The sequence below is a fragment of the Trichechus manatus genome, unplaced genomic scaffold (assembly GCF_000243295.1).
Source record: "Trichechus manatus latirostris isolate Lorelei unplaced genomic scaffold, TriManLat1.0 scaffold00010, whole genome shotgun sequence".
In the NCBI taxonomy this organism is placed as follows: Eukaryota; Metazoa; Chordata; class Mammalia; order Sirenia; family Trichechidae; genus Trichechus; species Trichechus manatus.
This window is the reverse complement of record NW_004443946.1, coordinates 15,758,622-15,780,740: the sequence shown is the minus strand read 5'-3', so window position 1 is coordinate 15,780,740 and position 22,119 is coordinate 15,758,622. Positions and strand designations below refer to the sequence as shown.

Sequence of the window (22,119 nt, the reverse complement as noted above, 5' to 3'; positions counted from 1 at the left end):
CCCACATTTCTGTCTCTTTAGTATAGAATTCTAGGAGAGGGACTACTGAGTCAATGTATATGAACATTTAGAGGTCTTTCATATATTGACAAAATGCTTTCCAGAAAGGTTGGATCAATTTTCATTCCCCTAGCAGTGTATAGGAGCCCTGGTGGTACAATGGTTAAAGCTCTCACCTGCTAACTGAAAGGTTGGCAGTTCCAACCCACCAGTGGCTCTACAGGAGTAAAGACCTGACCATCTCCTCCCATAAAGATTACAGCCTTGAAAATCCTGTGCAGTTCTACTCGTGCTATAGGGTCTCTATGAGTTAGAATCGACCTGATGGCACACAACAACAGCAGTAGTGTATGAGGACAAGGTGTATATATCCTTGATGTCTCATTCTTGTCGTCTGTTGTTTACACTATCCATTCCTAGAATCCAGGGTAGAATTTTTTTTTCCTAGTGTCTGCCTTTGTAGTTTAAGTTTGAAAAGTTAAAATTACTATGAGTGGCAGGTTTTATAATTGCTTTAATTACAAATCATTTTATTGACTTCTTTTGTTAACTTTAATGAATATGAATGGAAAATGCCACAATATAAAAAATAATTCTGGTTATGTCATAAAGTTTGAAGAAAGCGTATCAGGAAGAATAAAACTGTTTGATGGAATAACTGAAGGAAATGTTTAGATAAATTTCCCTGTAGTAGAATGTGCAATGAAAAGATTAGATAGTGGAATGAAATTAAAAGCATTTAGGAGGTCATGTGATTTATTTTGTGTTTGAAATGTTTTTATTAGTTGAAAAATAATGTGAAGGACTTGTAAATTTTTACTTTCATCTTTTTAAATAAGATCTAAGTATTTAATTTTAGTAAAAACATTCTTATTAGAGGAAATGCATAAATTCAACTGATAAAACTCAGTATTCTCTAAGAAAAATAAAATAGAAACTAGGAACCCATACCAGACTTAACATTATTACCTATTTATACATTGATAAACGTGATAAACATAGCTGAGATTCCTCAAAATGCCCAGCATTCCACGAGAGTAGATGTGATTTTCTTAATATTACATAGATTTGTGGAAATTTGTCACCATGTAAAAAATGTACTTTTCCTATAGCACTTAAATCTGCTTACTTTTGGTGTTTGTATCTTCATATTTATTTCTTGCCCAAATAAGTAAGCATAATTTATATTTGCCATATTATAAGTAAGCCTTCTCTGTGGTCTTATGTCATTGCCCCTTTGACAAAAGGACAAACATTCTTTCCTTTGATTAATCTCATGGGAAAGAAAAGGATGATGTCGTATCTGTGTTTAGGCTAGCCATATGTAAATAATTAGCATAGTAAGTTGGGAAAGGCATTAGAATGGGTCACTAGAATATAATATCAGATGTCATTTAGCATCCCTGGGTCTGGTTCTTTAGCATCCCTGGGTCTGGTTCTTTAGCATCCCTGGGTCTGGTTCTTTAGCATCCCTGGGTCTAGTTCTTTATCTGTAAAGGGCTGGGGGGGGGAGGATTAAAATTTTCAAGATCCTTCTACCTCTAATTAAGTCAAGTTTGTACCTAGGCTCCATTCTAAGGAAAACTTTAAAAGTATTTGAGCGACACTCTGCTTGATCCTAGGGATAAAAGAAATAAATCAAACAACACAGTTTGAAGAAATTTATACATGAGAGGCAGCATAGCAGAGTGATTAAGAGCTCAGATTCTGGAATTAGACTTCCTGAATTTGAATCCCAGCTCTATGACTTAATACCTTTCTTGGGAAAGTCACTTGGCCTCTCTGTGCCTCAGTTTCATTTATAAAATGAGGTAAGTTATAGTACCTACCTTATAGGGTTGTTCTGAGGATTAAATGTGTTACTGTTTGTTAAAGCTCTTAGAAAAGTACCTGGTACATAGTAAGTTGTATGTTAAATAAAATTCTTTATTAACATTTCTCTATGATATTAGAACAAATTCACATTCACTTCTTCTAATACCTGCTTAGAATTGAATTGTGACTTTTAAGAATCTGGCCAGATTAATGGATAGGAATAAAGAACTGAGTTAGGTAGGAACAAAGAGAAGTAGAGAGTGGGAGTGGAGGATGGCACTACAAATGTGTATCAGAAATGAGGGAAGGTTGGTGAGATTGCTATTGCAGAGAAAAAGAGGAAGAGATAATCCTGTCTGGTCCTCTCATTGAACTGCTAAACTTGCCGCTGTGGAAAAGACAGAAGTTGCGGTTTCCATTATGGTATCTTTTGCATTTTGAAAATTACTGTACCTAAATGACCCTACTCCGGTCACTCTCCCAAGAGCAGAGGCAGCTCCAGAAGAGCTGTTGTCACTTCAGACTAGGTTTGCTCCCAACCCTGAAGACTTGAATAGGGATTAAAAAAAAAAAAAAAACACTCCGTAGAAACCACACTAGACGCTGGAGATGTTTTCTGGGGCTTTGTAGCAGCTTGTTGTTGTCAGGTGCCATTGAGTTGGTTCCGACTCATAGTGACCCTGTGTACAACAGAAGGAAACACTTCCTGGTCCTGCTCCATCCTCACAGTCGTTGCTATGTTTGAGCCCATTGTTGCAGCCACTGTGTCGGGTCATCTCACTGAAGGTCTTCCTCTTTTTTGTTGACCATCTACTCTACCAAGCATGATGTCCTTCTCCAGGGATTGATCCCTCCTGATAACATGTCCAAAGTAAGTGAGATGAAGTCTCACTATCCTCGCTTCTAAGGAGCATTCTGGCTGTGCTTCTTCCAAGACACACTTGTTCATTCTTCTGGCAGTCCATGGTGTATTCAGTATTCTTCACCGGTATCGTAATTCAAAGGCATCAATTCTTCGGTCTTCCTTATTCATTGTCCAACTTTCACATACATATGAGGTAATTGAAAGTACCATGGCTTGGGTCAAGTAGGGCTAAATTATCGAAGAAACCATTAGATAAAACATGCTTCGATAGGTAAGGAAGGTCTAGTGGTGAGTTGGAAACTGCCTGGAAGTCTGGATTTACTCAGTTTCTTTTTTGTCTATACTGGATACTGGAGAGGGAATCAGGAATTTCTTGTTCATCTTTACTTATCTGGAAAACTGTAGCCTACCTATGCTTCTAAAATGATCTGAGCTATAACCTGTAGCCCTTCTCTTCTGTCTACACAACCCCTTCCTTGAAATAGGAATTGGAAATGGATACTGTTTTGTTAACATAAGACCAAATAGTACTTTCTATTGTAGTTTGTGATATAAAATATAAGTAACATAAAATATTACAAGTATTTAAAACCATAGTCACAATTCAAACCTGACCTAGAATGTGTAAGAAAATACTACAAATCTCATCCACCCCAAAATATTACCAAACACAAGTGACTTCCTAGCAGCCCACACCAGCTCCAGTCACCCTAATGCTAACACTTCCACTGCAACTCAACGAGCTGTATAGTGGATTGAACCTTCTGCCATTAACAAGTTAACAGAACTCAGACATACCAGGTCTGAGGCCGTCAGACGCCCATAACATTATAATTAGAGTGAAAGCCACACATAAAATCCAAAGGGCATTAAAGGATTAGATGAGATCAAAGAAGTCCAGGAGGGGTGGCTTTGGCAGCCACTTCAAAAATTAAGATCATCATAAAAAAAAATAAAATTGTAATTAGTATTTATGATATCTTTTGGTAAATTGATACTTTGTGACTTAAGAGTTTGAAAGAGAAAACACTAAGCTGACATAAAGTGTAAGTAGGTCAAAACAATAGATTGAAATTAGAGTTGAAAGTGTTTTAACTTGCGTTTTTCTAATTAATGTGTACATTAAATGACTATATATGTGTCAGTTTTTGTTTTAATGATTTTAACCCATATGTTATTCTGCATTAGAAAGTGGAAAGTACTATAGAGGAAAAAAAAATTCAACTGTGGTTGAGCTTTTTTTCCCTTTATTCTTTTAGTATAAAATATGGTAATTCCTAATGTTTTACTATAAGAAGTTTTATATTTCTGTGCAACTTGGGTTACTTTGTTTTAGAAAGTGTATAATAGTTTTACATGCTTCAGCTACAGAATCCTTACCTAATAATGCTTGTTCTAAAACAGACTTTGGAAATTCCCCTTCTTAAATTTACTCAGAAGGGTTTTCAGAATTGCAGCATATTATGGTGGACTCCATAGACACACTTAGAACTAAAGGGTAATAGCCACGTTTGAGTCCAGGAACTGAAATACACTATTGCTTGACCACAAGTTATCATGAATGTGATGTAATACTGTAAGACCAAGGTTCCTAGTGGCTGAAGGCTTATGTTTACTTCATTCAACAAAAATATTCATTGACTATCTACTATATGTCAGACACTGTTCTAGTCACTGGTAAATACAGCAGTGAACAAAACAAATGTAAGTCCCAGCCCTGTGGGACTTACATTCTTGAGGAGGGAGATAGGCAATAAGTAAAATATACCCTGTGTCAAAGATAAGGGCTATGGAGAAAAATAAAGCAGGGAAGGCACATAGGGAGCCCTGAGGGAGGAGGATTGCAATTATAAGTTGGGTGATCGTGGAAGGCTTCACAGATATGGAGACATTTAAAGAAGGGCCTAAAGGAGGCAAGAGAACAAGCCATGTGACTATCTAAGGAAATGTGCTCCAAGCACAGGGGACAGTGAGGAGGCCACTGCTGGAATACAGGCAATAAAGGAGAGAGTAAGAGGAGATAAAGTTAGAGGGGTAGTGCAAGGAGGCAGATCTCGTTTGGTGTTTGAGGCTGTTAAAAGGACTTTGGCTTTTACTCTAGGTGAGACGTGAAGCCATTGGAGGGTTATTTTTTCCCATATAAAAAACACATAATTTATTTGAAAAGTAAGAAATGACAATATCATTGGAAGGTTTTGAGCATAGGAGTGACATTTGATTTACTTTTTTAAATGATCTCTGACTGTAAAGTAGAGAATAAATCATAGATAGGGGAGCAAGGCTGGAAGCAGTGAGAGAAAAATGGGAGATTATTATAGTAATAGGGAGCCCTGGTGGCACAGCGGTCGAGAGCTCAGCTGCTAACCAAAAGGTTGGCAGTTTGAATCCACTAGCCGCTCCTAGGGAACCCTATGGGGTAGTTCTACTCTGTCCTATAGGGTTTCTATGAGTCAGAATCGACTCAGCGGCAACGGGTTTGGTTTTTTTATTATAGTAATAGAGGCAGGAGAGTGTTGGTGGCTTAGAGCCAGTGATAATGGTGAAAGTGGTGAGAAGCGGTCATATTCTGGATATATTTTGAAGGTAGAGTTGATACAATTAATGGATTGGATATGAAAGAGGAAAACACCAAGGTTTTTGGCCTGAGGACTGGAACCATGGAGAAGCCATTTATTAAAAAGAAGACAACTGGAGGAGTAACTGATGGGATGGGAAGATGGGAGAGAAATTAGTTTAGATTTGGCCATGTTACATTTGAGATGCCTATTAGACATCCCTAGTGTCTATTTGGAGTCCTGGTGGCGTAGCGGTTAGGAGCTTGCCTGCGAACCAAAAGATCAGCCATTCAAATCCACCAGCCGCTCCTTGGAAACCCTATAGGGCAGTTCTACTCTCTCCTATAGGGTCGCTATGAGTCGGAACCAACTCAACAGCACCTAACAACAGCAGTGTCTATTAAGAGCCCTGGTAAGGAGTCCTGGTGGTGCAGTGGTTAAGTGCTCAGCTACTAACTGAAAGGTCTGCAGTTTGAACTTACTAGCCCCTCCATGGGAGAAAAGACCTGGCAACCTGCTCCCTTAAAGATTACAGCCTAGGAGACCCTATGGGGCAGTTATGCTTTGTCACATGGGGTCACTAGGCATCCAAAGGAAATACCAAGTAGGCAGTTGAATATACAAGTCAGAGATTGAGCAGAATGGTCTGAACTAGAGGCAGAAGTGTGACACTCATGAACATATGGATTCAATATAAAGCCCTAAGACTGGATGAGATTATCAAGAGAGTAAATACAGATTGGGAAATGAAGTGCCCCTAGAACTAAGGCCTGAGGCACACCAATATTAGAAGTTATGAAGAAAAAGAACTAACAAAGATGACTGTTCTATATATGTATTTTTGGAGTCCCTAGGTGATGCAAATGGTTAACACACTCAGCTGGTAACCCAGAGGTTGAGAGTTTGAGTCCACCAAGCTCATTAGCCAAAGCTAGTCATATGGCCCAAATCTAACTGTAAGTGAGCCTGGAAAATGTAGAGAAGCACAAGGAAGATTTGATAAGCATTATTGTCTCTTTAATACCTCTCCTTTTTATTTTCTTCATACTACTTATCAGCTTATATAATTTACATTTTTAACTTTACTATTTAGTGCCTCCCCTCGGCAAGAATGTAAGGTTATTCTATTGGTAAACCAAACTACTTATTATTTCTCTCACACAAGCCTTTGTTCATGGTGTTTCTGCTGTTTGTAATGCCTTCCATCTTTTTTACCCTGTATTAACTTTTTCTTTTCTTGGCCTAAAGCCTACTCATCTTTCAAAACAACTTGAATGCTACATAATCTGAGAGGTTTTGTTAACATCCTGTCTTGGATTGAATTGTGTCCCCCCAAAATATGTGTCAACTTGGTTAGGCCATGATTCTCAGTATTGTGTGGTTGTCCTCCATTTTCTGATTGATATAATTTTCCTATGTATTTCCTATGTATTGTAAATTCTAATCTCTGCCTGTAGTTAATGAGATTAGATTATGTTAAAGAGGATTAGGGTGGGATGTAACACTATTACTTAATGAGGACTGGATTCAGGCACTATTTCAGAGGTTCTTTCATTTTGGATTCATAGTACAGGTACATCTCCTACTCAGGTCACATCCCTGATCCAATGTAAAGGGAGTTTCCCTGAGGTGTGGCCTGCACCACCTGTTATCTTACAAGAGATAAAAGAAGGCAAAGGAAGCGAGCAGAGAGTGGGGGACTGCATACCACCAAGAAAGCAGCACTGGGAGCAGAGCGCATCCTTTGGACCCAGGGTTCCTGCACAGGGAAGCTCCTAGTCCAGGGGAAAATTGATGACAAGGACCTTCCTCCAGAGCCGACAGAGAAAACATTCCCCTGGAGCTGATGCCCTGAATTTGGACTTCTAGCCTACTAGACTGTGAGAGAATAAACTTCTCTTTGTTAACACAAACAGAATCACTTATGGTATTTTTGTTATAGCAGCACTAGATGACTAAGACACATCCCAGCTAAATTAAATGGCCTTCCCCTAGGCTGTCTCTGAATACTCCTATCATAGCACTTACTTCATTATATGATTACATGTCTGTCAGCCCCATTAAATCAAGTTTCTCATGTATGTGGAAAAATGGCTGTAGAAATAGGTATAGCTGAACTTATGAGGATCTGAACAAGGCCAGTTAAAGTAGAGATGGAGAAGAGATGACAGAATATGAAATATTTAGGAGGTCAAATCAGCAAGACTTGGTTATTGGCTGAATATGAGGGATAAGGAAGGAATCAAGGATAATTTATACTTCTCATTTAGGTTATTATGTGGAATATGATGTTTCAAAATGAGATAGGGACTATGAGAGGAGGAATAAGTTAGGATAGTAGGATGATGAGTTCACTTTGAAGTATATTGGGTTTAACTTCATAGGGACGTCGAGGTGGGGATATGTGCAGGAATTGGATATGAGTTTTAAACCCAGGTAAATGAATAGGCCCTCAGCATACTAGGTAGTAGCTTTAAAAAAAAGAGTAAGACCATCAGTAACTACTAAGGACAGAATCCTTGTTTACACCGATGTTTAAGGGACAAGAAGGGGAAGATATGCTCTTATGTGGGAAACACAGGGGGAAAAAAAGAAAATTGTTAAAGGAGACCAGGAGAGTGTGATGCTGAAGAAATCAAAAGATTTTGAGTTTCAAGAAGAAAGTGATGGCCCATGTTAAATGCAGTAGCGAAGTCCAATCAAGGCAACTGTATACTAAATCCTTACTACTCTTCTCACAACGTTACCTAACTTCCTTCTTTCAACCCTACTTCTTCAACCACCTTGCCTCCAGTTTCTATGAGAAATCCGAAGTCATTAGGTATAAACTCCCTCAAATGTGCCCCTGCTTCCTTCCTTTACAGATTTACCAACATGACCATCCGTCCTTCTCTACTTCACACTTAACTTCAGGAGCTTCAAAGCCAACTCTTAGACTAGTGCCATTGAGGCTAAGAGTTGTCTATACTTAATTTTTCCCCCCTTTTTATGACTTTCTGCTCCCAGTAGTCCACTAAAATTGTTCTCAATAAGGTTAACATTTGAAATTTTAGTGAAGGGGCAGAAGTGGAAGCCAAATTATTAGGAATAGAATATTGAATACACGCTGGGGAAATGTCAACAGAAATTGCAGATCGCAGTAACTGAGAAAGGAAGAAGTGAGAGAGAAAGATGATGTCCAGTCCTTCTCTCCAGGTAAGCAAGGGAACTTATGAGGACTGGATTCAGGCACCATTTCAGAGCTTCTTTCATTTTGGATTTATATTACAGGTACATCTCTTACCTGTCTTCTTCTGTACGTGCCAGTGATTGAATCTTTACTATAAAAGCAAAAATGGCCAATTCCCATAATGAAGAGGGTAGAAACATGAGCTTGTTTGCTTGCTTGCTTGCTACCTCTTTCTCTCTCTTTTCTTTCTCTCATCATGTAAAAAATATTTCTTGAATGTGTGCTATGTTCTGTGCTCAGGGTTAGAAGCTGGGAATACAATGGGGGTAGAAACACATTATTCTTGTTCTCATGGAGCTTAGTAGTATAGTGATTTTTTTTTTCTTTATTATATTTAACTTAATTTATTTAACTAATTTTATTTTATTTTTTCTCTTCAGTATCCTCTTATATATGGACTGATTCTTATTCCCTGCTGGTGTTCTCTAGTTTGCCTAAGTAGAATTTACATGGGAATGCACTCAATTCTGGTAAGGAAAACATTGTATTCATAGTGTTTTGTTTTTGTTTTTTTTTTTGACATTGATGGGTGATTTTATAATTTTTAATCATTGGCAAACTTATATGAAACCTAAATGAGAAAATATAGTTATTATAAATCTTTTACCTTTGCTTTACAAAAATATCAACATGATATTTAACGTAGTAATCATATGTTTCCTAGAAATCGTTATTAGCAATCACAATAACTAAGTATTATAGTTAGGATGTTTCTCCCCCCTACTCTCAGTTTTATTTTCCTTTTCAATCCCCTTGTTGCCTCTCCTGCAAAGCCCACAGTATGAGTACAGCAACAGGGAGAGCTCTAAGCAGGAAAGAAGGCCCAGTGACTAGAAACTAAGTGAAGTTAAAGTATCCTGGTGCTGTTTATATTTCCATATTGAACTCTTTTCCGACAGTATTTTAGTACTTCCATCAGGTATTTATTTTGAGAATGCTATTCAGTTTCAAAAGCAGTAGCACAGGGATCCTGCACTGTTTGCAACCACACCCCCTTCCTCTATATCCCTTAGACAGTGCCTTAGTTCTGGCCTGCATCATCTCTGGACCACATAACTGCAATAACTTCCCAATCATAGCCCAGCTTCCAGTTTGACACCTTTCCACCCAGTACTCTGTCTCCTGTTGAAGTGGACTTTCCAAAACACAAATATGATGCCGTATGGACTGATTTATGCTTCCTCAAATGCAAGGGGTGCTTTTTACCTCTATGCCTTTAGGGATGCTGGAATGCCCTGTTCTCTTTCTTTGTCTAGCTAAGTGTCCTATTCATCCTTCAAGACTCAATACGAACGTCATAAAAGCCTCTTTACCTTCCCAGTTTTTCCTTTCTGATGATTGGCCAAATGACCCTTCTCCCCAAGAATTTTGAGCATAGTTCTGCCATAGTACTTATCCTAAATGGCAATTGCTTTTTTCCTTATCTGTCACCTCCACTAGACTAAGCTCCTTGAGAGCAGTAACTATACTATCTCTCTGTCCCCCGCATCTAACATGATCTTTTCCAAGGCACTCTATGCATGCATTATGTATTATCTTTGAAGACAAAGGATGAAAAAAAAGATGGAGAAAATATGAGCTAATTCACAGAATCTTAAAATTTCTGATGGAATTACATCTACTTTTTTTTGTCCTTAATAACTTTAAATTGTTTTTAATTTTTTTCTACCCATAAAAATATCTCATTTGGCTTGTTTCATAGCTGTAGAAATAATATTGGTCTCTATTTCTTACTTATATTTTTCACCTCTAGAAGTTTCTTCACTAGTAAAGTCTCAAATACTATTTTAATAAACAAATTGTTTGTGTTTGACTTTATATAATTACTGATATTCAATACGAATTGCCAATTTACATGTAATTCTCTCTTTCTGACCAATCTTTACTAATTTTATAATCAGACTAAGTATCACATTTTATATCAAATCTAATATTTGTCACAAGAGAATGTTATCCATTCTGGATGCCTTGTTAGAGTTATTCCTGTCTAATCCCAAAAGTTAGCAATATCTGTCCTAAAAAACTACAAAAGTGTTATGCATCTTTGAGGGATAAAAAATGAATTCCTGGTATTTCCTGGAGGAAAAAATAGTTAGATAATATTATCCCTCGATTCATTGTCATTATACAGAGGAACAAGAATCTGATTATATTGAATATATAATCTCAAAGATGATATTCTTTAAAAAAATTAAATGTTAGTGGATTGATCAAAGATCCAGGCTGAGTTCAGTTCATTTTTTATACACCAGATAACATCTATCCTTGAATTAGCTAAGTAAAAACAATATTGATATATTATTTTTCAAATTATGAGCCTCATAACCCCAGTTCTTTAAGTATTCAGAAACCATCTTGTCCCATAGAATGTCTTATCAATGTTATTGAGACTAGCTACTGAATTTTATTATGTGTAATATAAGTTTTTGCTTTTCTTTAAAAGTAATATTAGGGACAACTTGCAAGCATTGAAAATTACAGTTCTGTGCTAGAACCACAAATATTCCAAACCAATAATGTATTGCTTCTTACCAATTTTAAAACTGGATATTTCAAATTATAACCATAACAAACCCATTTTTTTTACATTATGGATCTAATATAGTCCCATAACTTATGTATTTTCCTATATTTTAATGTTTAAGTAATTATCTGCATTTTGGACTGTGTTTTTCTTAAACATAATTTGTATCTTTTGTTTATTGTGAAATCAGCATGGAACTATAGGCAGAGCATTCCACAGAAGTTGCTAGTCGGTGCTTAGATAACATATTATCTAAGCTGCTGTCTTCATTAACACTAAGAGGAGAGCTCTAATAATCTGTTCTAAATAATTACAATAAACACTTCATTCAGTATTTACTGTATGCTTTACTGTTATTGTTACAGCACAAAAGCAACAGATTAGCTTATTTGTACTTTTCTAAGTACCATCTACTTTTCTACTAAGACCTGTATCAAGAAATCATTAAAAATATTTAAAAAACATGGAAGAGATCTGAATAAATGGCTAACTATTATAGGAAGATGTTATTTCTACTTAATTATGCCTATAGATTAAGTACAGTTCCAATGAAAATCCAAACAAGGTGTTTTGAGGGACCTGACAAGCTAATTATAAAATTCTTGTAGAAGAGCTGTGGCCCAAGAAGAGCCCAGAAACTTATGAAGAATAAGGTGAGCGACTTGCTAGCAGTTCACTATGTCAAAGCTTATTGTAAAGCAACAGTAATTGTACTGTGGCATTGCAGCAGGGTTAAACAAATTAATCAACGAAACAGAAAAGAGGGCCTAGAAATAAATCCATGCATATATAGAAACTTGATACGTAATAGAGACTGCATTTGCATATCAGTGTGGGGTTGTGCCAATTTGTTAGCCATATAAAAAAAACTAAATTGTGTTTCTATTTCACACCAGAGCCAAAAATCAATTTGGGGTGTACTGAAGTCTTAAATGTAAAAGGCAAAACTGGAAAATTTTTTGAATAATGAACCTCTATGATCTTGGGGTGGGAAAAGCTATCTTGAACAAGAAATACTGGTAAATGTGACCACATTAAAATTTAAAACTTCTGTTTATCAAAAGATGCCATAAAGAAAATGGAAAGGCAAGCCACAAACTCTGAAAGATATTTGCAACACATATGATTGATAAAGGATTTATGTGTAGAATATATAAAGAAATCTTGTAAACCAGTAAGAAAAAGAAAATCCTAAAAAACAATTACCCAAAAGAAACAAATGTACATTGCATAGAAAAGGAATAGCCTGTAGGCATATGCTTTGGGGAAATGCTTGCAGATCTATACCAGGGAACATCGCAAGAAAGAACATAGCATTGTTTATAATACTCTTGGTTGGCTTAAGAGCAGCTGCCAGTTAACAGGGCGTTCAAGCTCAACTATAATCAACTACACCGAAACCTGGAAACAACCTCAATGACCATCAGTGGTGAAATGGATAAATAAAACGTATAACCACAGCAAAATATTACACAGCTGTAAAAGTGAATTGACCTGCAACTACATATAATAACATGAATGAATATTAAAAACTTAATTTAAGTGTAAAAAGTATATCCAAGGAGACTGCTTACTATAACATTTTTATAAAGCTCACTGTAGAGCGAAGCTGAATAATACATTGGACATGTGTGGTAAAACTGTTTTTAAAAACAAGTAATTATTAAGCCAAAATTCAAATTAGTAATTTTCTCTGGGAAAGATGTAGAGTGTGGAATTGGGAGACAGCACACCACTAGATTCAACAGTGCCGGTAATACCGTAGTTCTTTTTGGGAACAATAACTTCATGGATATTAATTTTATAATTTTACATATAGCTTACATATATTTTTCTATGTATAAAATATTACATAATAAAAAATATTAAAAAAAAATGGTAAAGCAACTGGTATTGAATGCTGTTGAGAAGTGACCATTGTTTTGGGTCCATGAAGAACATTGCAGGCCATGAAAAGGCTAGTGAGCTTAGGAAAAAAATAAGTGAAAAAGTGGAGGCAGTGAATATAAGCAACTTTTTTCATAAAATTTTCAGTGATGGAGAGTAGATCCCAGGGTTTTACTTTGTTTTGTGTTAAGGTGGACATTCTGGAACATTTTTGTATGCTGTCAAGAATGTTTCAGAAGGGAAAACTTCGTTTAATAATATCTTGATTTCCTCCAGTAAATTGTTTTCTCTCCTTAGTTGCCATCATCTCAGTAAATTGTCCTGTCATCTGCCCAGTTGCTCATACCTAAAACTAGGAGTCATCTTTGACGTTTCTCTTTTGCTCCTTTCCCACATTCAACCCATCACCAAGTTAAAGTTACCAACTTTAGTATTAAAATATTTTACCGAATCTATCTATGTACTGCTTTCCATCTAGATATGGACCATGTCTAGAATGGACCACTGCAGTAGCCTTCTACTAGTGTCCTCAGTGGTCTCCTGTCTTCCACCTTTTGCTTCTTATAATTCATTCTCTGCATAGCAGATGGACTGCTCTTTTACAAGTATCGGTTGGGGTCATGTGCATTCTTACTCTGAAGTCTTCCAATGGCTCCCTATCATTTTTGAAATAAAGTCAAAACTTCTTAACTAGCTTACAAGGGCCCTCCAAGATTTGACCTCTGCCTGTCTCTTTTGACCTCATATCACATCACTGTCTCCTTTGCTTACTATTTCAGCCACGTTAGACTTCTCTGAGTTCATTGAGCTCAACACGTTCTTTTCTGCCTCAAGGCCTTGGCAGTTGGCATTCCCTCTCCCTGGAACACTTTTCCTCTAGATTTAAAGATAGAGCTGGCTCCTTTTGGAATCAAGTCTCTGCTCGTGTTAACTCCTCAGACATGCCTCCCTGGTCACTCTAATAGGGTCCTATTCAATTCTATCTCATTGTCATGGTTTAGTTTCTTCATAACACTTGTAAACTATCTGAAATTACAATATTTACCTGCCTTCTTATGTGATTATTGTCAGTCATCCTCCACTAAAATGTAAGCTGTATGAGAGCAGGGTCTTGTCGTTCTTGTTTAGCAGTATATCCTCAGCCCCTAAAATAGTGCCAGGCATATGTAGGTACTCAGTAAGTGTTTGATGAATGAATGAGAACAGGAAACTACCTAGGTATTTATTCAGGTTTTGTATCCTCTTTGATCATGGAGATAATTATATATTGAAATGCATGAAAATGAAAATTGTTTCTTTGAAAAATAAATGTACTCTTTTCCCCAGAAATCAAAAGTATATAATTTAACCATAGTTTATTATTAAGGCTTTGAATATAGATATGTCTCTATTATTCATGTAGTTAATTTGTAAAATAGTAGAACTAAGAGAACATTAATTTTTTATTAGCATTAAAACCGTTTTTAGTATCTATGATATAGTTTATTAGAAAAGTTTGAGAATTTGACAGCTTCCTTAAAATTTAAATCTCTTCTTCATTTGAAATGTGAAATAGGTATTTTTTAAATATCAAAATATTATTATTCTAAATAACTATACTTTTCTCTTTTCTCAGGATATTATTGCTGGATTCCTGTATACTATTTTAATCTTAGCTGTCTTCTATCCATTTGTGGACCTGATTGACAACTTCAATCAAACTCACAAATATGCTCCATTAATCATCATCGGGCTTCATTTAGCCTTGGGGATTTTTTCTTTCACCCTTGACACCTGGAGTACATCCCGAGGAGACACAGCTGAGATTCTAGGAAGTGGTGCTGGCATTGCATGTGGCTCTCATGTTATTTATAACATGGGTGTAGTATTTGATCCTTCTTTAGATATATTACCTTTAACTAGGCCCCCCATTACTGTGACTCTTTTTGGAAAAGCCATTTTGCGGATCCTCATAGGGATGGCATTTGTACTAATAGTCAGAGTTGTAATGAAGAAGATCACCATTCCCCTAGCCTGTAAAATCTTCAGTATACCATGTGATGATGTTCGAAAAGCAAGGCAGCACATGGAAGTTGAACTTCCTTATAGGTATATTACCTATGGAATGGTTGGCTTCTCTATCACATGTTTGGTTCCTTACATATTTTTCTTTATTGGTATCTCTTGATTGAGAAATGTTTATAGTAAGAAAGAAAGATACAGGTTATTGATATCTGAAAATACATTCTAGGAAAAAGCCAGATCAGAGTTAGGCTTTTGCAGGAATTTAACTTAAATAATTATTTAAGTAAATTCATAAGAGTTGTTGTGCATTTTATGATTGCACATCCAGGTATTGTTTTAGGTGAGCTGAGCTATTTCAACACTGAGAAAATAAGTGTTCATTTAGAATATACATGTAATTTTTGGAAATTTTAGTGCTGTTATGGATTCAAGTTATATATAACATATATTAAGGTACATAATATGCATTATATATCTAATATATTTTATATATAAAATAATATACCTAAGTTTTTTAAAACTATGGGATCTATTATAAAATCACTAATAATATGCAAACAGTTGTGCCTGTGCATTTGGACTTAATACAGGTATGTCGTTACTAACAGATATATTAAACATTTATTTACTATGGGAACCATTTCCTAATTGAATTGTGTAATTACTAGACCAGAATTCATATGCTACCACATGTTAATTTACTGCCTTTTTTTTACACTGCCATCACCTTTCATGTTACCCATGATGTCGAACGTGGGAGGCATTTTTAATGGACCAAATTTTCAGAAAAGTTAGTTTTTGGATTCCTTAATTTTTTTTTTAGTTCTGTATTCTGTGTTGAATGTACTTTATTTGCAACTGTTCTGGACATCAGTTTAATAATTCAGGTACTGAATTTTATTGCTTGCTAATTGTGCCTTTCAGTTGCTAAATTAAGAAATGCCAGATGTACTGTGATATAAAAACAAGATGCTAACTTAAACTACATGTAATCAGGCAAATATTTTTAAAATACATGTCAAGCTAACAGGGATAGAAGTAAACCATCCTTAACTATTTAGCCTTTAGAAAGAAATGTGGAATGGGATAAACTTCCACACTAATTTATTGGAAAGCTAAATGGATAAATGTTTCCATTTTTGTAGGTATTTTCTGCGCATTGTAAGTTTTAGGAACAAGATATATTTTCTGTACATTGTCTTGATTGTTTCTACTACAGGTAGATATTTCCAGTGAATGGAAGTGTAATTGAAATTTATAGATGGGACAATGCACATGCTTCGTATGTAAACAAACCTTTTTTCTAAATTATTTGGAAAGGATTGGATTTAGTAGTGTTAACTTTAATACCCATTTATTAACTACTTAAGGTAAATTATAAAATCTAAAAGTAAGTATCAGTATTTTAGATCCTATTATTTTTTTCAACTTTTTATTATTTTCGCAGTGGAAAATTTGGGTATAGTATTAAACTATTCCTTATTCTGTCTGCGCCTTTATATTTTGAAGCATGATTGTAATTAAGTTGATATTAAGTTTATTTGTAATAAAAAGAAAATTAACTTTCCTGATAAATGAACATCAGCTATGGAATTACTGATTTTAGTGCAATGTCTGTATAATTATCCAGAAGTATCACTTAAGATGTTTCTATTTTGGGCAGCATAACAATCTGAGCTCATGTTTTTATAATTCTGATTAAGAATTTAGGGGCATGGTAATTTTCACCAAAACTGAATCTGATAATTTTAAGTAAAGCAACTAAATTTGGGCCCTTTACCCATTAGTTAAGAGGAAACTGAGGCACTTAGGAACATATTGGTACGTTGGGAAATGTGAAAAGACTTTTTTTTTCCAAAATTTGTGTTTAATGAATTGAATTTTAGGAACTATTTTCCGTAAGTTGGGTCTGTGCTATCCTGTTAATTTTATGTGTAGCTTAAAAGGTATTTGAAAATATTCCATTTCTTGTGTTTTATTGTTTTTCTTTCTTATGACGTTTTGTGCTAAATGTATTTTAAAATAAAAGCCAAATTCAAGATTGAATGGGGTTTTTTGTTTTGTTTTATTTTGTTTTGGTTCAGTTTGGTTTTTTACCTTCTATTCATCTGTCTCTGTATTACCTGGTAGAGGTTTTAAAAAATATCCTAGGATTTTCATTCTATCAGGCTTTTCCTCTGAAGCATTTTGTTCAGAATCAAAGTACTGTTTTTAGCAATAGACGACAATTAAGAGACTCTTTAAGGTTCAAACTGACTTTTGGCTCTACTTATGAACATTTCCAACATTGTACTTTTCGTGAAGCATTTAATAATACTTCTAAAGAAAACTTACGTGTAAAAAGTGGTTTCATTTAAATCTGTGGCTAATAGTATTATAGGTAACCAGTTGCTGTCAAGTCAGTTCCAACTCATGGTGACCCCATGTGTGTCAGAGAAGAACTATGCTCCATAGAGTTTTCAATGGCTGATTTTTTCGAAATAGATCAGCAGGACTTTCTTCCATTGCATCTCTGGGAGGACTCAAACCTTAACATTTCAGTTAGCAGCAGAGGTTGTTTACTGCTATTCTATTAATGTTAGGAATTAATCATAAGATTAGGAGCAGATACTTTTTCAAGCAGAATAAAAACATATGGACATTGCATTTATTTTGTTTTAAAATTCCATGATATATGAATGATTAAAACTAGGTCTGCTAGAAACTTAATTATAAGACCTAATATAAGGCAATGCTACCACAAGATTCACATAATTATTTATATTTTCTCTTCTGATTTTCTTTACAAGTCACATTATTACATGTCACTTTTGAAGAGGACGTAAATTATTCAGTGAAATGAATAGAATTTAAAGGCAAATTTTCACAAAACATTTGTTAAAGATGAGTAAACACTAAAATGTTTTTATTTTGAATATATAATTACATTTACAATTTTATATGGCAAAGGTTTTTTTTAATTGCTGAAGCCATTTTATTCTTGTTAACAAAGAATATTTATTCTGAATTTTAAAACTAAAATATTTATTCTGGGCATCAATAAGGACTATTTTTTTTAATTCAGCTTTACAGTTGAATGAGTTTTTCTGAAGGGAGTTTTTGTTGTTTGCTAGAGATTTTTTGAGAAAGAGGCAACAATTTGAGTCATTGAACATAGTCATTGAACAGTTACTCTGCTGGGTATTTTGTTAGATTTTAGTCACATTCTTCCAGCTCCTTTTGAAGTGTGCGTAAGTTAAAGAGAAAAACACTTTTATACTTGAATTTTAATTATGGTTACATAAGTTATAAATAGCACAATAAAAATACATTTTAATATGCTAATTGTAAATACTTTTACAGGATACTTTGAAAAACGCTTCTCTTTATTTTTAAGGCTACCAGACCAATACAGATCTTTAAGGAAAACATACCTTTTTCGTGATACACATAGGAGGGAAAATTCAAATGAAAATAAAAGAAACTTTTTTTTTTAATAGAAATGTTTAAGGAAATAAATATTTTTGAAAAACCTCAACTAGCTGGTTTTTCTCTCTCCCATTAAAGTGAGTAATTCACTTTTGGATCCTAATTAGTCCTCTGCCTGCCCCTTATTCTTCTCCAAATATGGAATTGAATATCTGATAGTGGCAATTTATGAGCAGGATAAATGTACTTTGATAACTAGTAACTGTTACTGACTGTTGATGCTGAAAATTTTTAGTGTGGAAGTTCTCTTGGCCTGTAAATATGAAAAACCAGATCCTTTCATTGCTTATCTTTAGTCTTGGTACATTTTCCATGCATGTCTGTAAAGCTCATCCCCTGGTACAGCAAGCAACAGGATATGATAGAATATCTAAGGTTGATTTTTTTAAGATTTTCTATTTCGAAATTAATTTTAAAATTGTGTTATGACCTGTATTAACACATTGTATTGTGATGTCTACCACATAATTAGGTTTATTTTCAACCTTAAGTGTCATAAGTACATTATCTTAAAATGTCATACACTTACCTATTATGCTTTTTGTAGTATTTGTTTGATGTAATACATATTTTCAAAGTTTCGTTTGTTAAATGCTGACATATTCTTATAAAATGTAAAATCGATTCTCTTAAAAAAAAAATTTTACTGCAATAGTATTACCTATTCATGTTTGAGGTTTATTCCTTGTCCTAAATTGGGGGTTCTCTTAACCTGAAGTCCATCATAGAACACATCGCAATCTGTCAATCTTATTTATGTTATTATTTACTTTTAAATTTTTCTTTCTTAATCTCTACAATGTAAGCTCCCTAAGGACAAGGAGCTTGTGCATCTATTCTGGATCCTGTAACAATTAATATATGTTGAATGAATACATTAATTATTCAGTCCCTAAACAGGCTTTAGTGTGTGCATTTTTCTAGGGAGAAGTTTTACCACTTTCATCAGATTCTCAGACTTCAATGATCTAAAAAAGTTAAAAATTATTTGTTTCGTAGTCTACCTTCTTGTTTTAGCAGTGTTATTAAACGTTTAGATTGTAAATAAATGCTTTCAATTTTTCTGGTAAGAATTTTGTCACTTTTTATGCAAATATTTAAGGGTTAATCATTCTTGAAAAAAGTTTTTCATGTAATAACTACAGTACTCTGTTGTGTAGAATGTGGTTTGTATCCCAGTTAGTTTTAAGATATTATTTTCTATAGAATTAAAATCAAACTTGAAAGAAAGTATTCTGCATATTCAGGGGTATAATGTTAGTTTCTAGTAATAGTTACATAAATGTCTTCTTGAGAATATTTGTAAAGTTGATCTTTAATCTCATATAAACAGCTACTTCCTTTAAAATTGTAAAGAGATATTTCTAATTAAAATTTAAAATATACTCAGGGCTTATATATCACTATTATTATTATTATTATTATTATTATCTTAAGCAAAGTTAAAGGCTCCCTTTGCACTCCAAAAGTTTCTAGACTCAGATTTATGTGACTCAGTAGGGCTGAGTGAGGTTTGGTGACAAGGAAATGGAGTCTAATTTCCCTACTATTTTAAGTTTCTTCCCTGCTTTATCTGGGTTGATTTAAGGGGAAAAATTCACCAAACTCATTTTAATGGACAGTGTTATTGCTCATTTCTGACTGAAGTGCTGTGATAAAAATCCTGAAATAGTAAAAGCATAGAAACTAAAATAATAATCCTTCAACATTTTCTATTCTGCAAAATGTTTCAAGTAGCTTTGCATAATAAATATTTGAAAATATTTCTGTTTCTTGGAAGTATATTCCAAAAATCTTACTGAAATTATTCGTGGACACAAGGTGTAAATTTTTAAAATTAACATATAACTTAATTTACAAATACCATTAATTGATTGTAAATCTAAATATAGCACTTTCATCTGAAATACTTTTCCACCTTTTCTAAAAATAAATCCTGTATTTTCCCACTATGTTATATATGCTAAAGATAATCATAGAATTATAAATTATTTTAGATATGTATGGGATCTTAGAGTTCATATATAGCAACTTCTTACCCCAATTCAGAAATCTCTTCTACAACATTATTAACGGATAATCATGTGAAATCTTCTCAAATACTTCGTTAGTCAGGCAAACCACAACTTTATAAGGCTTTTTTTTTTTTCATTGTTGAACAGTTCTAAGTGAAGTAAGATTTCGATGGGCTAAAGTCAATGTGGCAGGATCAAGGATAAATTTTAGGTAGAAGAAAGGATGAACCAAAGCATGGAAATTGAATATGTAAGACATATTTCACATGTGAATGTTAAAGTTATACTCCCTTCACTCTCCAAACCCTCCAGTAACCAAACTCGTTGCCATTGAGTAGATCCCAACTCATAGCGACCCTATAGGACAGAGTAGAACCGCCCCATAGGGTTTCCAAGGCTGTAATCTTTATGGAAGTAGACTGCCACATCTTTCTCCCATGGAGTGGCTGGTGAGTTCAAACCATCGACTTTTGGTTAGCAGCAGAGTGCTTAACCACTGTGACACCAGGCTCCAAACCCTCAGTAGAGGGTTGTTAAACTAATGACACACCTAGATACCTTCTCATAGATCATAATGAACTATGCCATGGAGTTCAGGAAGAGTATGCACACCAAGCTACACAGCACCTTTATGTGTTCTACAACAGGAGGACTAGCTCCCAAGGGCCTTACTCTAGGGTTTCCAGACATGCTCTGGGAATAAAGTTGGTGTTCCTGAACTTATCACTCATCCTATCATACCTAAAAATTGTGAAATTTCCTCTCTGGATTGAGGTCAGAACCTATCACACATCTGGCTAACCCCAACTGCTGGAGACATGAGGATTGTGAGGTGGGTGGTGGTGGTGTTGTCTTAGCTGTCATGGAGTCAATCTCCAACCCATGGTGAACCCACCCACAAAGGAATGGTATGTTTCCCAGTCCTGTACCATCCCCATGATTGGTTGCAGGTGTAGGAAAGTTGTTTGCCAGTACAGTCACGGAGGCATCACAAATATATTCTGTATGCTTGAGGTAATCCACAATACGCTCCTGTACACCAAATTTTTTATGATTCAACATTATTGTCCAAGAAGGCTCTTGGCTTTCTCATTAGGTTGTCTATTACCTATTAAAAAAAGGACATGATGACCATGTTGTCTTACAGTTACCTTAATTAGTCGACAAATTATTAGCCTTAATAAGTAGCGTTCACCTGAGACTCACGTCCCAAAAAAACCTTTGGTGACTTTTCCATGATATGGTGTCATAAGTAGAGAAAAAAGAGGAAAGATTGTATACTTTTGTCTTCGGGGGCTTTAAGCTTTTGTATGGCATGATATGTTACACCTTATTCCTTGCCCTTGAAAGACTATCATAAAGCTGGCTTCAGATTCTAGGCTTGCAACCAGTAGCTTTTCCCAAATCCTGATCCTTCCACTTTACAGACCTCTTTTGCTTGTTCTTGTAAAAAAGTCTTTGGTCTGAATTCTATTCTGTGTGAAGATGCTGGTGCCAAACCGGTATTGACTTTCTTGTTCCTGTTTTGTATCCTTTTTCCAATAAATACAGTGAGAAAAGATACCAAAAACCAAATCCGTTGTTGAGTTGATTCCAACTCATAGCGACCCTACAGGACAGAGTAGAACTGCCCCATAGGGTTTCTAAGGAGCAGCTGGTGGATTCGAACTGCCGACCTTTTGGTTAGCAGCCGAGCTCTTAACCACTGTGCCACCAGGACTCTGAGGAAAGATAGATACATTGAATAAAAGACTCAA

At 35.0% G+C, this 22,119-nt stretch overlaps 1 protein-coding gene across 2 annotated transcripts in view; it reads left to right on the top strand.

Annotated features, from left to right (window-relative positions):
* Positions 1 to 20,716, top strand: part of SGPP1 (sphingosine-1-phosphate phosphatase 1) — a 43,800-nt gene extending 23,084 nt beyond the window's left edge. Inside the window, exons 2-3 of one of the 2 annotated variants that reach the window (XM_004370940.3) lie at positions 8,845 to 8,934; positions 14,491 to 16,922. In XM_004370940.3, the coding sequence (XP_004370997.1) occupies positions 8,845 to 8,934; positions 14,491 to 15,042 (642 nt within the window). In that variant the 3' untranslated portion in view covers positions 15,043 to 16,922. Of the gene's footprint in view, positions 1 to 8,844; positions 8,935 to 14,490 lie in introns of both variants that reach the window. The other variant, XM_023726269.1, reaches the window with a different exon arrangement.
* The last annotated feature ends 1,403 nt before the right edge of the window (positions 20,717 to 22,119 follow it).